At 37.5% G+C, this 16,299-nt stretch overlaps 1 protein-coding gene across 2 annotated transcripts in view; it reads right to left on the bottom strand.

Annotated features, from left to right (window-relative positions):
• Window positions 1-310: 310 nt before the first annotated feature.
• LOC120860875 (uveal autoantigen with coiled-coil domains and ankyrin repeats protein) overlaps window positions 311-16,299 on the bottom strand; it is a 42,656-nt gene continuing 26,667 nt past the window's right edge. Inside the window, exons 14-19 of one of the 2 annotated variants that reach the window (XM_040236576.1) lie at window positions 13,863-13,893; window positions 12,944-12,996; window positions 8,238-10,976; window positions 6,513-6,665; window positions 4,027-4,092; window positions 311-1,546 (exon numbers count right to left, since the gene is read on the bottom strand). In XM_040236576.1, the coding sequence (XP_040092510.1) occupies window positions 1,475-1,546; window positions 4,027-4,092; window positions 6,513-6,665; window positions 8,238-10,976; window positions 12,944-12,996; window positions 13,863-13,893 (3,114 nt within the window). In that variant the 3' untranslated portion in view covers window positions 311-1,474. The remainder of the gene's footprint in view (window positions 1,547-4,026; window positions 4,093-6,512; window positions 6,666-8,237; window positions 10,977-12,943; window positions 12,997-13,862; window positions 13,894-16,299) is intronic. The other variant, XM_040236577.1, reaches the window with a different exon arrangement.

Genomic DNA, 16,299 nt, shown 5'->3' with positions numbered 1-16,299 from the left:
TGACTTAAAACTCATGAAATAGAACGCATGCTGAAGGACAACATTAAATATAAAATTTAAAGAATCTAAATATTGCTTATGTAAACTGTGTATACTTAACTAAAGAATTAAAAATTAATCCATTTCTGACTTTTCGCTGTTGTTTCTATACTGAAGAACTATAACAGTTTATCCTTTGGTGGGATAAGTTATTCTGATGGTCCTTTGTCCTTGTAATTCACAAAAATGGGATCAAAACCTGGTTCAGGATGCTCAAAGATTATTGCTAAGGCATGTTTTGCAATTAAAAAAAACTTGGTTGAAATGATTCATTTGTGTAGTTTATTTGCTAATAGTCAAACTAGTAATTTTCAATCTGAATAGTAAATAAAATATTAATAAAATAACAAAGCATATAAACTTTCCTTAAGGAGACAGAAATAATAAAAATGGTTGGTTATAATATTTACTATAAACATGTCCAATTGCATTATTTTCTTGCTATCTATATTCTTACAGTTTACTATGTTACTGCACTTTGTCTAAATCCTTAAAGATCTGTCCTCTAAAATCCATTCTCGAATGCTAATTTTGCAAGAAAACTGCCTTTTACATTATTAATCTCATCAGTGCAATTTTCCTATAAATAAGTACAAAACATTTGGAGGATGCATACATAATGAGTGCTTGGTTACTATAGTAGCAAATGTCAGAGTAATTACTAAAAACAATGTCTAAAACTTTTGACACTTTGAAAAATCTAGTAGACCATTAATCATAGTTTTCTACATACTCTGGCAAGAAAAGTCACCACAAGTGAAAATTAAGATACCATTATGGAGATTATAAGGCAATTTTATTATGAATTCCTGATATATTCCACCCTTGCCTGTTCTTAACCTAAATGTAATTTAACACTGCAAACCATCTGTGAAATGAAATTTACTTTAAAAGGCATAAATGTTACTAGTGTAAAAAGAAAAAAAATGTGTACCTCCAAAAGAAATCAAAGGCATTCATTAAGTTATGTGAATAAAAATGGAACTTGGCCAAATTACCATGTGTTCCTTGAAACTTCATGAGGTCTCATGGCTTAACTGAAGACCTGAAAGATCTTTTGATCCACTTAAAAGTGTCTCCCAACCCAATTAATTTCTCTGGAAGAAACCTTTAAATAATTATTTCCGCCTAACCCCTCTTCAAATGGACCCACTCAGTTGGCTCAGGTTTTACGGGGTACTCAATCAATTCAAACAATCCAAGCCAAAGTGTTAATGTTGTTTGTCTAATTGTAAAATGAACATACACAGAATATAAGATTTGAACTCATATTAAAGAACTCAGTAACATATCTGTCTAAATTAAAAACCTACTGATGGATCAAAATGCACTTTATTTTAATTGTACTAGCACAGCGAGGCCCAGAAAGGCCGTGGAGTTGCCCAGAGAACGCTCAGCGCCAGCAGGGAGAGCCGCTGCGGGCTGGCGGCGCCGACTAGCACACGAGCCCCTGCCGCATCTGTAGGATCTGCAGTAAGGCGGCCTGCACGTCCTCATCCATGTGACCCTGGGGAGGAAGAGGGGAGGGAGAAGCGCTTTATGTCATCTCCATTCACACACAGATTCTTAAGGCACGGGGCTTTATAATAGGACCTTATTGGTTGTGATTCCCCAAATGCTGAATCCTCACCATCGTGGTGACATTCTAAACAATTTACTGGAAAACAGAGTAGAGCTCTATCATAGAAAGAAGGACAATCAATGTAAAAGTAGTGCACACCAGTGACTTTAAATGTCTAGAATCAGAACAGATGGACAAACTTCTTTCTCCCTTTTGACTAATGGCTCAGATGATAGAGGCAGCATAAGTTACAGATGAGCAAAGTAAACTACTACAAGGAAAAGTTCCTTTTGCTTCTGCCAAGTTTTTTTTTTATCAGAAAAGTAATTAATGAAAATCCCTATAATTATATTTTGTACATAAGTAGGATCATATATGTTATTTTGCAATTTGCCTTTCCACCTAGTGTCACAGAAATCTTTTCCAAGTTATTGCTTATTTTTATTCATGTATTTATTGGACACATCACATGGCTTGTAGGATCCTAGTTCCCCAACCAGAGATCAAACCTGGGTCCATGGCAGTGAAAGCCAGAGTCTTCACCACTAGAATTCCCTGCCTTAATTATTTTAAATTATTGTATAATATTCTACTGTGTGTATGATAATTTCTTTATTCATTCTCTCAAAAATAGACATTTATGGAGTTTCCAATCTTTCATGGCAGGTTCCTAGAGAAGAAACTGCTGGGTAAAAAAAGCAGGCTCAATTTTTCAATTTTGCTAAGTACTACAAAATTTCCCTCTACAGAGATAATGACAAGCTACACTCCTACCAACAGGGTATAAGTGTCCATTTCCCACAATGCCCTGGCCAGTGCTACAGATTATCCTTTTGTTTAATGTTTGCCAATCCCAGCAGTGAAAAATGGTACCTCCTTGTTTATTTCCCCTTTTACTAGTTATGTTGAGGTCTTTTAACATGAATGTTATCTGCTTATATTCAGAAAGAGACACTTTAAAGTTAAAATGATGGCAAGAGGTTGATTAAATGCAAGTCAATATGGTGGGCTTACAACAACCACCCCCCTTCCCTTTTCCTTTGCTTGAGCACTTGAATGGATTTCAGCATAACACTTCCTATTAATATAAAAAGTTTAGCTTCCAAAATCTGTTTCTGTAACAGCAGGATGTTTAAATTCCAAACATTAGCCATAGTTGACTAAACTGAATTTCTTAGTTAACTTTATGATGCCAGAAGGCAAGACTATTTCACATGCCAATTGCTTTTGCTATGTTTCATTAGGAGTCAGTAGAAAATAATTTCGAATTTCTGAAGCACACATGATAAAAAGTTGATAGGCTTGTTAGGTTTGCTGTCTTTCAGTATGCTGCTCCCCGCCTTGGCCAGAATCAGAGCCAAGCAAGTTCACCCTCACTAACACAGAGCTTCTATACTTTTCTACTATTTTCCCTCCAAAGAACTCCCCACCCTGCTGTCCATCAACAGTCATCTCTAATAATTAGAACGATAACAACTTTCAAACCCCAGCTCATCTTCTATCTACTCAAAAGAAAGCGGCCAAAGAGACTTTTCCATATTATTCGTCCTTTTCCATTGGTTTCCCCTTTATCTCCTACAGAAAAGGCAGGCCTTTTCATTTTAAGAAATTGATACTGTAAAAATCTCTTCCTTTTTATTTTACCTAGTTCTTTTTCTAAAAATGACCTTCTTTTTTTTTTTCCCCAGTGTGGACACTTCAAATCCTATACAATCTCTATTACATCTCACCTGCTATTGCTATTCTAACATTGTCTCAACTGTCTTCCCAAAAAATCTACCCAAAGAATTTTGGAGATGCTGATTGCATTTCTACAGAGTATTAAGTATAAAACACTTCATATGTTAAACATATTTCTTAGTGTGATTTTTAAAATAGTTTTTTCATTACACCCCTCAACAAGGCAATCTGTGGTCTTATGCTTCACTGAGATTAAGGCTCAATAAATAAATACTACTGATATTCTAACAGAACCTCTGTTTTCTTATATTATTGCAATTCTGTGCACACTTGTCACTTTTTTGGTATTCTCTACATTTCAAAGAAACACTTCTGAGCTATCAAGAAACAGTGAAGTTCTTCCTACTCTCCTCTTTCAGCAACAGCCATGTGTGGGTGTCAAGGCATTATCTCCAGCTAGCGATACTAGTAATGTGTGCTGCCATCACATGTTGCCAAACTGTCTACAGAATGAGTGACAAGCAGATGGAGACAACACTAAATTTAAGATGCTGTGTTGCCACACAGCTTTGTAAATTTCTCTGGAAGACATGCAACCCATGATTAAAAGAAACAATTATTTTAAAATAAGCATATGGGGGTACAACTACTTTAATCATCAATGACTTTCACATAAATTTACTGGAAAATAAAGAACTATTTTCTCTAAAACTGATATTCTATCCAAAGGAGTAGTTCTACTTTACCTGTGCAGCACTAAGAAGGTGTGTCCGATAAATTGCAATTACTTCTTGGTGCTGTCTGTCGGCATCCTGCAAGTGTGGAAAGATGGGGAGGTCAGACTATCAGCATTCATGTTTTCAAACACATGGAGGCTTGTAACAACGCTGTCCTCAGGCTTGGTGCTTCTAAGCAGTAGTATTATTAAAGTGCTCCCGCTATATTCCGATAACAAACCACCTTGGACCCACCAGGTGCAAAATTCCATAGCAAAACAATAGTATAAACTTTTCTAAAGAAAGTGTGGGAACATTCACAGTGAAAGCAATGCCACTCATCCTAGGTAATATGAAATTATTGCCTTAGATCACATCTAATGCCATGAAATTATCCAGACACTTACTAATGTATGCTTTAGATTGTTGCAAAAACTTCCCATCTCATCACCTGTCTCTAGACTTTATTCCCTTTCATGCTACTGAGACTCAGGTAACTCTGTCCTCACATCACTTTTCACTCAAAAATCTTGGGTGACACCTCATTAGCTAATATCTAATATCTCATATCTGTAAGAGGGAACTGGAACGCATCAGCTTGATTTGCAACAGCCTCCACCACTGGGCCTCAGACACAGCTCCCAGGACTAGCCAGCCTAGGGCCCTTTTGCTACCCTGAGGCACGCATGCCACTTGATTCCATGTCCAGGCCTTGCTTCACAATGTTTCCTTTGCCTGAGGGAGGCTCTGCTTTCCTTTCACCTACCAAAACACCATCCACATACAAGTTCAGCCCAGGTACTCCCTCCCTCTTTCAAACTAGCTCCACCACATCAGTAACCTTTCCTTCCTGGCAATTCATATCCCTTAGATCCTGGGACTGTAGACTAATTCTATATTTGATATTTTTGTCTCATTATTTTATTTTTTATGGATATATATTTTGCCTAACTACCCAGAACCCTTGGGGACAGAGACTGTATACTCTCTTTATCCCTGACAGTGCTTAGCACAGTGCCATGAACATAATAAATAATAAACAAATATTTCTGAATACTGAAAAATCTACCACATCCTTTTGGTAAGATCCCAATCAGCAATATGTCATCATTAATCTGTAGGCCAAGAGTGTTATAAAATGAACACTTAAAAAAATAACTTTCTTCTATTCAAAAACAACTCACAACAAATTCCTATAGATTAGAAAAACAGTACCCAACAATTTACATTTGATTGGGCTACATTTTACTTAGCCTCACAGCTCATTCAACTAAAAAAAGGAAACAAGCAAGCAATCAGTTCATATTATCCTATTCTAAGGATGAGGAAGCCAAGGATTAAGGGGAATGTATCATGTCACTCTCTTTTAAGTGGCAGGGCTTAGAACTGAGCTCCCAACTTCACCTTCTTAATCCAGATGTTTTCTTTTAATATATAAAGGAGATACATATCCACACAGGTATTTATGAATGTATATATATATATATATATACACACACACATACAAACAGATATTTTCTTTTAATATATAAGTATATAATGTATATAAACCATAAGAATGCCTACCTTTATTCATAAGGATAAGATTACTTTAAAAAGTGTGCTCTGTCGTGTCTAACTTTTGTGATTCCATGAACTGTAGCCCACCAGGCACCTCTGTCCCTGGAACTTTCCAGGCAAGAATACTACCGTAGGTTGCCACTTCCTACTCCAGGGGATCTCCCTGACCCAGAGATCAAACCCAGGTCTCCTGCATCTCCAGCATCAGCAGGCAGGTTCTTTACCATCGTGCCACCTGGGAAGCTTCCCTTAGTTTGAAACTGAAAGTGAAAGTCACTCAGTCATGTCTGACTCCTTGTGACCCCATGGACTATACCATCCATGGAATTCTCCAGGCCAGAATACTAGAGTGCATAGCCTTTCCCTTCTCCAGGAAATCTTCCCAACCCAAGGGTCAAACCCAGGTCTCCCACATTGCAGGCAGATTCTTTACCAGCTGAGCCACAAGGAAAGCCCAAGAATACTGGAGTGGGCAGCCTATCCCTCCTCCAGCGGATCTTCCTGACCCAAGAATCGAACAGGGGTCTCCTGCATTGCAGGCAGATTCTTTACCAATTGGGCTATCAAGGAAGAAGTGGACCAATATTTTAGAGTCTGCAACAGTTGGAAAGCTATCAGATTTGGAGTAAGTCCCAGGATTAAATCCTAGTTGTATGACCTCAGGCATATTTTCGTCCTTAAGAATTAAATGGGGGGCTAAACAAAACCTTGTAGGACTGTGAAGAAGATCAAGTTTAAAGATCAAGGACACAAAATGCTTAGTATAGTGCCTGGTACACAACAAACACACCAAAATGATATCATATCATTAGTATAAATAACTTCTAGCAAAAATGATTATATTCTTGGATCTGAACACAGCACAAATTAATCTGATTTCTAAATAAGATTTTACAAACAAGCAAAGGTGACCCTGCACACATCAGCATGAAGCCCTGCAGGTCCCAGGTACTCACCGCCAGCTGCTGCCGCAGGGACCTGACCTGCTGCTGCAGGCTGTCAATCAGCTGACTCTGCCTCTTGCTGGGACTCCCACTCCCATAGGTGAGCTGGGAAAGGCCATTGAGGGCCTGTTTTAATCTTTCCACATCATTGAGCAGTTCAGTTATCTTATGAAAAAAGAAAAAAGGTTGTGGGAGAAACACGTATTAGTCATCTATTCACTTGTAAGGAACATCTTTACCCAGAGCTCATTCTCTGAGACACAAAATTTACCTTTATATACCAGAAAATTGAGGAATGAATACTGTCAAGATTGTTTCAACAGTATGTGCAGTATATGATTTCCTCCCAGTACAGGGAAAATCTTTCATAGTTAAGAAAATCAAGTAAAATCCTAATATATGTTTGGTATGTGGGTGTGCGTGCTAAGTCACTTCAGTCATGTCCGACCCTATGAACAGTAGCCCGCCAGGCTCCTCTGCCCACGGGATTCTCCAGGCAAGAATACTGGAGTTGGTTGCCAAGCCCTCCTCCAGGGGATCTTCCCGATCCAGGGATCGAACCTGTGTCTCTCAGGTCTCTTGTATTGGCAGGCAAATTCTTTACCACTAGTGCCACCTGGGAAGCTCCCTGGTATGTAGAACGTGCTTAATAAGTGGCAACAATGATAAGTGGAAATTAATTACTTGTTATCATAATTTCATATTATATTCATAACTGATTTCCTAAAGTTCTAGGTCATATGAGCAGACATGTCAGAAGGTCAGGACTTGTACCACTCGACCGGGCTGAAGCTGGGGCTGTGTCACTGTATTCCCAGCACTAAACAGCACCTGGCAGGTAGAAGGCATTTAATAATTATTTGAATGGGTAAAATAAAACTGCATTCAATCTCCCTGATTTCTCATCTTCCTAGTACATACTTTATTCAACTATCAGTTTTGAAAATGTTATTGAGCACCTGTTTTGTAAACTGTACAATGAGGATGAACAATAAGAAGGAAAGATAAGTTATGAATCTGCTCTTAAAAACTGGCTGGGAAGACCACCCATATCATTCTGACATGGTAATGTATATGCTGTAAATGGATGTCAAAACCAAAACACAACATACATTTTGGAAGAGGAACAGGCTAGATCGGCCAATGAAGGCTTTAGGAAGGAGAGTTAAGTGACGATGTGGGCATTAAGGAATGTAGAAAATTTGAGCAGGTAGAAAGGAGGGACAAAGACATTCTGTCTAAAGGAAGATAAGATGTACAGTGAGTTGGAGGGCTCAATTTACTGGTATGAGTGAGTTTCAAGATTCTGGGAGGCTTCAAATTCTGGGAGGCTCTGCAGTGTCTTCAGCTTCTTGCAGCCCAGAAACATAGTTTAATTTTTTTTCCTTTCCCATTCGTTAGGTGCCCTAAAACCCCCTGGGTTTTGATTATTCATTTTTGAGGCATGTGAAGCTTGAGTCTCCCTATCTTTCCACAGTTCTTGGCTGAACCAGATGAGAAAACAAAAGGAAAACTGCTTTTGATTTCTGCTTGTGTAACTTTACCTTTTTCTCAACTCAGTTTTGTTTTTGGCATATTCATAGTCACACTAAAAAGGTGGCATTTAATGATTACTTTGTCAATGCTTTGGTAAACCTTTCTTGTGGAGTGCTACACTAAAGAGTCCTATTGTACCCTGGCAGTTCTGCCCTGGGGTTGCCAACACCAAGCCATGCTTCCCTAAAGTATTAGTATTACCTTATTATCTTTTGCTTCTATTTGTTTGGCGGATTCCTGTATTCTTCTCTGTAGCTCCGTGATGGTTGTTAAGGATTTGTCACATCGTTCCTGCTGATCTTTGATTTCTTGCTCAATGCTGAAATGGAGCAATTCCTTCTCATCTTTAGCAGACAGTTCCTTCTTTTTGGCATGCAAAACCTCCTCACATACTTCCTCATACTTCCTATTCAGATTGGCCAATTTTTCATTTAAGTTGGAAATCTGTGTCTCCAAATCGCTTTTCATTGCTTTATATTTCGACAAATCAACCACCTCCCTAGTCTCTAATTTTTTTAACGCTTGTTTAGTATTCTGAATCTCAGACTGGAGTTTGGAGACCTCTTCGGTTTTGTTTTGGCTTTCTTCTTCCTTTTCTCTCAAGCTAGCTTTTATGATTCCAACTTCTTTCTCAAATGTTTCCTTAACCTGCAAATGCTCAGCCAGGGGCACAGAGGAGTTCTTCTGATTCTCCAGCATCTGCCGCAACTGGGTCACTGTCTGCTGCTCTTTCTCATAACATCTCTGCTTAGTCTTCAGCTCTTCTTTGAGTGTCTCAATTGTACCACTAAGAGATTTTTTCAGGGACTCAACCTGCTCCAGCGGAACATGCTGTTTCTGCAAAAGAGTTTGTGCTGCAAGGATCTCAGAAGTCTGCTTGGCATTTTCCTCCACAAGCTTCTCTTTCTCCTTCTTTGCCTCTGTGTATTTCTGCAACAGGTCTTTTAACTGTCTGTTCAGCTCTTCTGTTTTTCTGCTTAATGCTCTTTCTGTTTCATGAGAATTCTCAACGAGAACATTCTTATCCTTTAGATCCTTCTGAAGAGTGAGGATCTCCTTCTTTAACTTGTCATTCTCTTGCTTGTACTTCTTGGCCTCTTCTTCACTGGTATGATACTTCTGTGTCTGCTGGGATAACTGTTCTTTTAGTTCTTTCTCGGTGGCTTTAAATTTTCTCTCACACTCTTCCAGGCTGACGATCGGGGCATATTTTAGCTTGATGCATTCCTGTATCGTGTCAAGCTCTCTTTTCTGGGCTGCGATCTCGGCATGCAGGGTTACAATCTCCTCCTGGCTTTCTTTGTAGTTAGCCAGTATTTCAGCGCTGTTGTCCTGGACCTTCTTCATGCTCTTCCTTAGGCCACTCACCTTTTCTTCATGCTCTCTTAGGCTGATGTACTCAGCTTTCACTTGGCTCTGAGTGTTCTCCAGATTTCTTTTTAATATCTCATTCTCATCTTTTATTTTCACAAATTCTTGATTTATATCTTCACACTTCTTCTTCACATCTACTAATTCTCTATTGGTTTTATCCAGTGTGTTACTCAGGGCAGTTTTAATCTCTTCATGGGTTTTCACTGGCACATACTGATGACTCATGGTCTTTTTCAAATCACTGTTTTCAGACATGAGTGAATGTATTTTCTCTTGGTCTTCACCACATTTTTTATTAAGTTCAGACAGCTGCTGCTTAAGTTCAGTGATATTGGATTTGAGAGCCATCATCTCTTTTTCGTGTCTCTCAGGAGGTATGAACACAGTTTCCAGGCGGCTGACATTCTTACTTAAACTGGCATTTTCCATAAGCAACTTCTCCATTTCCAACTTCTTTTCTGTATATTTGTGTGTCACATCTGAAAGCTTTTTATTCAAATCATCAACAATTACATCATGTGACTTTTTCATTTCTTCACTTACTTTTAAAGGGACGTAATGATTTTTCATTTCAGTTGTTAAGTTATGTACTTGTTGTGTAAGGAGCTTATTATCCAGGCAGACCTTTTCGATTTCCTTTTGTAATGTCTGATTTTTCGATGTTAACTCAGTGATCCTCTTCCCAAGTTCTCCTGACTTCTGCTCTAATCTGCTCTTGAGCTGCTCATGTTCCTCTGGTTTGACGTGCTGAGCCAGTTTGGCCTTCAGAGTCTCAAGTTCTCTCTTTAATGGTCTAGTTTCATTAAGTGATCTTTCATATTCTCTTTCCACATCTATTAATTTTTTTGCCTTCTCGTTTACTTCATTTGATAACAAGCTCTTCATGTTTTCAAATTTCTCTGCTGGAATAGAAAGGGCCAGCTTGGCTGACAAGTCCTTTAACTGGCCTTCCATCTCAGTGAGCTTCCTTCCTCTCTTCTCTCGCTCCAGTTCACACATGCTCAACTCCTTCTGCAGTCGCTTCTTCTCTTCCATCAGCTTGCCCTCGTCTCTCTTAAACTCTTCAACTAACCTTTCATTTTGTTTGATTTGGTTTCTCAACTTCCCCACTTCCGCGGACGCACCTTCGTATTTCACTTTCATGTCTCGCAGCTGATCCCTCAGTTCCTCCGTCAGCCGGTGGTTCCCAGCAGCTGCGTCACTAGTCAGGTGCTCTTTCAAGGCAAGAAAATGTGTCTGCATTTGTTTCACTTTACCTTCTGACTCATACATTCTCTTCTGCACATCTTTCAGGGCATCTTCTAGTTGCTTTATCTGCTCATCTGAATCCTCTTTCACCCTTTCACATTCCAGTGCTAAGGCTTTGCACTCCGCCACCTTGTGAGCCAGTTCATTTTGGAGTTTGAGTCTGTCTTGTTTTGCTGAATCACAGAAAGTTCTCATTGCTTCTAATTCTTTCTTTAAAATTTCATTTTCCGAATAGGAGGCTTGATTAGGTAAGGCTAGCTCCAGTGGTCTTAACATAGATCGGCTTTGCATATGGACTGGCATGCCTGTGGAAGTACACTGCAAAAATAATAGTAACACAATAAAATATCAATCCCAAAAGCCTAAAGAAGACACTTATTTACCAAACTTTAAAGTTGCCACATCATCAGTAGCCAAAGGGTTTCCAGGCTAATATATTAGAAAAATATAGTAGTACTAATTTTTGAGGTAAGAAAAACAGTTCTAGGTGTGATTTCCTTGATGCAGTGACATTTTGAAAGCCTGTTCACTTTACATGTATTTCTGGCAGACCAAAGAAGGAAACAGTTGTGGCCTCTGGGGACTTTAATATCTACCAATGAATGTCAACTGATCAAAATACATTTACTATTTCTATGTTTTACAGCACATGATGTGCTTAGAACTTCAAATTCTGAAGAAAGTCATCAGAGCCTTTGAGTAAAAACAAGGGTTTTGCAATTTTAAATCTGCAAATAACTTTATAGAATGATATATTATCTAATAACATATATTGACTTCTGAGTTCCCTCAATGCTAATTCCAGTGTAATATTTAAATTATAAAAATAATACCAAAATAAACCTAGCTAGAGTAAGAATCAAGAGAATGATATTAATCAATTCACAAAATATAAACATGCTTTCTTCTTTCAAACAGAATGATAGATTAGCATTTATAGCATATGCTCTTACTACAAAATTGAATCAACATCTCGTTTCTTCTATTAAATGCTGACAAAAAGAAGTATAATTTAAGTTCTCACTGAAATATTTCATAAGTACCAGAACACAGAACATATAACCATGAAATATTAAATTTAACTATTTCTATTTTTCCCTATCCACCCTATTACAGTAAGGGTTCTTTTAAAGTACTGATAAAAGCCATGTGCTATGAGTATGTCCCACTATTTTAATAGGCAGGTTTTACTGTTGTTCACTTAAATTAACACTGCTTTCCCATTGATGAAGAAGAAAACCATGCTGTGCTTAGTCGCTCAGGCATGTCTGATTCTTTGCAATTCTATGGACTATGGACTATGTCCTGCCAGGCTCTTCTGTCTGTGGGATTCTCCAGGCAAAAATACTAGAGTGGGTTGCCATTTCCTCCTCCAGGGGATTTTCTCAACCCAGGGATCAAATATTATGTCTGCGTTGGCAGGTGGATTCTTTACTACTGAGCCACCGGGGAAACCCAAAGAAGAAAATTAACAACATGTAATAATTTCTCAGCCTCAGTCTGCTTTCTACTTACCAATCATGTTTAGACTAAGACTACTATAATTTACCAACAAATTACTTACAGCTTCATGATTTCCACACTTATTTTACTATAATCAAATATTTATCTTATCTTCTTAAATATCATTCAGTTAATTGACATCCATTCTCTCAACTTTGAATCTTAGAAGTTTCCAACTTAGAGTGACCCTAGACATCATAAAGGCTAATTCACTCTGCCCACGGATGATGAAGGTATATATATAAAACCTTTAAAAGCCCAAATATTTATCAGTTCTGCAATTCATAGAGGGTACTAGGAAGGCAAACCTTATATCCACTGGAAACTAAAAGTGAAGAGCAGTTAAGTAATAGAATCAGACAACACTCCCTCTTGGAAGCTTTATATTGAGGTAAATTTCCCAAATATAGAATACACATTTGAATTCAAGGAACATTACCTCTCAAAGTCAAAACAAATGCCTTTTGAATTATTCATACCTGTCTCCCCTGTAAATGGGCAAATATGAAGAGTTGGCCAACTGCTGTTAAAGAATAGAGGCCTACTATCAAAGACAATGAAACTGTATTTCAAATCTTTTAAGTCACTGTCACCAAAAATACTCTAGAGGGCACTAAACACAGCGTATCTGCTTTTATTAAACTCAAGACCACAAGACCAATTTTTCTTTGATAATGAAAACTTAATTCAATGTATATATAGATGATAAATAAACAATGCTGCTTTCCTCTTTTTAAAAAGGCACAAATATTTTTATAAATTTTTTTAAAACAAAACATTACCTGTGAGTCTGTCATGTACATTTGACCTTGTTTAAGAAGCATATCTTCTTTCCCTAAATAAATCCAAATAAAGGATATCTTAAATATCCATACCAAAGAAGGCTAAGCATTAATTTGGTGTTATTATCTCCTTTATTATTCAAATAAAAAAGAAGCATGAGTTACAAAATAAAATTATCCTGTTCTAAAATGGCCATATTTTTATTTTTCTATATACATAAGGAAAGTTATGTTATTCTTTTGAGTAGATACGAAGTTGGCTTTTAGAATTATGTAAAACTGTTAGAGTAAATAAGTTAAATGATTATTATAAAATATGTACATTATAGTCAAAATAAAAATGGTATCATTTGCAATTTATAGAATATTACAACTATGCTTAGCTAAGGAATAATTTAATATTCAATAGGAAGCAAAAAATTAGATTTTATAGAGAAACTTTAAAATTGGAGAATAAACACAGTGAAGATTAATTATGTAAAGTCTTAAAATAATAAGTAAGTATTTATGGAACATCTAAATAATTTTAAAATGCTTACCTGCATGAGGCTATATCCAAAGATTTTCCCAAATCAGAAAACTATGTTTACATCTCTTTCAATAAAGAGCAAGTTCCAAATATCACAGGTGAAATGTCTTAACAATCAATAGGCAAATTTGGTAATTTGTACAATACAAAATTTAAAAATTTAGGTCCTAAGGAAAATCAGAGCCTTAGTGATTACCAGATTTTCTGCTAAGAGATTACAGGAGTCATTTTAACCTCTTCCCTGTGCCATGCTGAGGTATAAGATACAAGCAGTTGATGAAGTTTTGCAGCAGGAGTATCATATATAGTTAGACAAAATAAAGAGGCATAAACATTCTTTTTTGCTTGAATTGGGTGAACTGTAATGATAATCTATACTTTTATACTTACTGAAATGACTTCCTGATCCTAAATGATCACTCTGAAATCAGAAGAATACATTAAAACATTTTAGATGAATACTGCTTCAATTTTGTTAAGTTCTGCACCTATTTTAGCTCTAAATGATCCAGTCATAAACCACATTTTCAACATTCCTTGTTTCTCCTGGGTATTATTCTACTCAAATTCAGAAAAAGGCAAAGCACAATTAACGAGATCAGTTGGGAATAAACTACTTCACTAAGCATTTTAAGAAAAGCAGGTAAGTATTTCAAGAAAAAACTTTGACTGTTCAAAAGAAAAGCAAGCTCCAAATGAACTGAAACAACTTTGAACATTCCTCAAAAGGAAGGAAATGCCACATTCGCACCAAGAAATCAATTTACTATATCATGGTTGGGGAGCAGAAACCTTACCTCATCAACTATAAAACATTAGCCTAATTCTTTATTTCAGATTTATAAAACACCAATTACCTTTGAAGGTAACAGAGACAAAGAGCAGGAAATAAAACTGAGGCAAAGAGCTGCATATAGGTAATAATAAATCCACCAATGCATCAGTTAAGAAAAAGAGAATAATAGAGAGAAATTTTAGATACTCTTAAAGTTACTTGAGGTTACTTAGTTACTCTTTAAAGAGTTAGTATACTTGGATTGCTCCCTATCCCAAGTAAACCAAGTACAAAGAACCTAACAGAAATTAAAATACTATACCGTCAAGAGTAAAGATATACATCATGATAAAGATAAACAGATGAAAAAGAAAAAAAAAAGATAAACAGATGTACATCATGTTTCTATATTTGTCTATATTCATATTAATGGCTGTGTGTTAAACTCTGATAAGTGACCATGATAAAAACGGCCCACACCTCGATAACTAAATTAATGTCCCACCAATACTTATTGTCCCAAGGGTATGGGAAAAGAATGTATACTTAGGTAAGCTCTCTAAGTAAAATTTAATGCTGCTGCTGCTGCTGCTAAGTCGCTTCAGTCGTGTCCGACTCTGTGCGACCCCATAGACGGCAGCCCACCAGGCTCCCCCGTCCCTGGGATTCTCCAGGCAAGAACACTGGAGTGGGTTGCCATTTCCTTCTCCAATGCATGAAAGTGGAAAGGGAAACTGAAGTTGCTCAGTCGTGTCTGACTCTTAGCGACCCCATGGACTGAAGCCTACCAGGCTCCTCTGTCCGTGGGATTTTCCATGGCACTGGAGTGGGGTGCCATGCTAGAGTCTGCAATAGGTAGTAAATGGGCTTATATGTGCATGGGTGAAGGGAGGCCATGGCACATAAGAAATTTGAAAAACTTGATTTGGACTTATTACTTTGCCTTGATGACTCAAATGACAACAAATGCATGAGTTACAACATAAAATTAGCCTTGTTCTAAAATATCCATGTTTCCCAAACTTGTTCTATAAAAATAAGGAAAATGCCTACATATTAAGTGCCGCACAATTGCACTCATCTTACACACTAGTAAAGTAATGCTCAAAATTCTCCAAGCCAGGCTTCAGCAGTACGTGAACCATGAACTTCTAGATGTTCAAGCTGGTTTTAGAAAAGGCAGAGGAACCAGAGATCAAATTGCCAACATCTGCTGGATCATCAAAAAAGCAAGAGAGTTCCAGAAAAACATCTACTTCTGCTTTATTGACTATGCCAAAGCCTTTGACTGTGTAGACCACAACAAAGTGTGGAAAAATGTGAAAGAGATTGGAATACCAGACCACCTGACCTGCCTCTTGAGAAATCTGTACGCAGGTCAGGAAGAAACAGAACTGGACATGGAACAACAGGCTGGCTCCAAATAGGAAAAGGAGTACGTCAGGCTGTATACTGTCACCCTGCTTATTTAACTTATATGCAGAGTACATCATAAGAAATGCTGGGTTGGATGAAGCACAAGATTGTTCGGAGAAATATCAATAACCTCAGATATGCAGATGACACCACCTTTATGGCAGAAAGTAGAAGAGGAGCTAAAGAGCCTCTTGATGAAAGTGAAAGAGGAGAATGAAAAAGTTGATTTAAAGCTCAACATTCAGAAAACGAAGATCATGGCATCTGGTCCCATCACTTCATGGCAAATAGATGGGGAAACAATGGAAACAGTGGCAGACTTTATTTTGGGGGGCTCCAAAATCACTGCAGATGGTGACTGCAGCCATGAAATTAAAAGACATTTGCTCCTTGGAAGAAAAGCTATGACCAACCTAGACAGCATATTAAAAAGCAGAGACATTACTTTGTCAACAAAGGTCCATCTAGTCAAAGCTATGGTTTTTCCAGTAGTCATATATGGGTGAGAGAGTTGGACTATAAAGAAAGCTGAGCGCCAAAGAATTGATGCTTTTGAACTGTGGTGTTGGAGAAGACTCTTGAGAGTCCCTTGGACTGCAAGGAGATCCAAACAGTCCATCCTAAAGGAAATCAGTC

Source organism: Oryx dammah, unplaced genomic scaffold (assembly GCF_014754425.2).
Source record: "Oryx dammah isolate SB20612 unplaced genomic scaffold, SCBI_Odam_1.1 HiC_scaffold_11209, whole genome shotgun sequence".
Taxonomy (NCBI): Eukaryota; Metazoa; Chordata; class Mammalia; order Artiodactyla; family Bovidae; genus Oryx; species Oryx dammah.
Note: the sequence above shows the minus strand (reverse complement) of the source record. Positions and strands in the feature narration are given on the sequence as shown.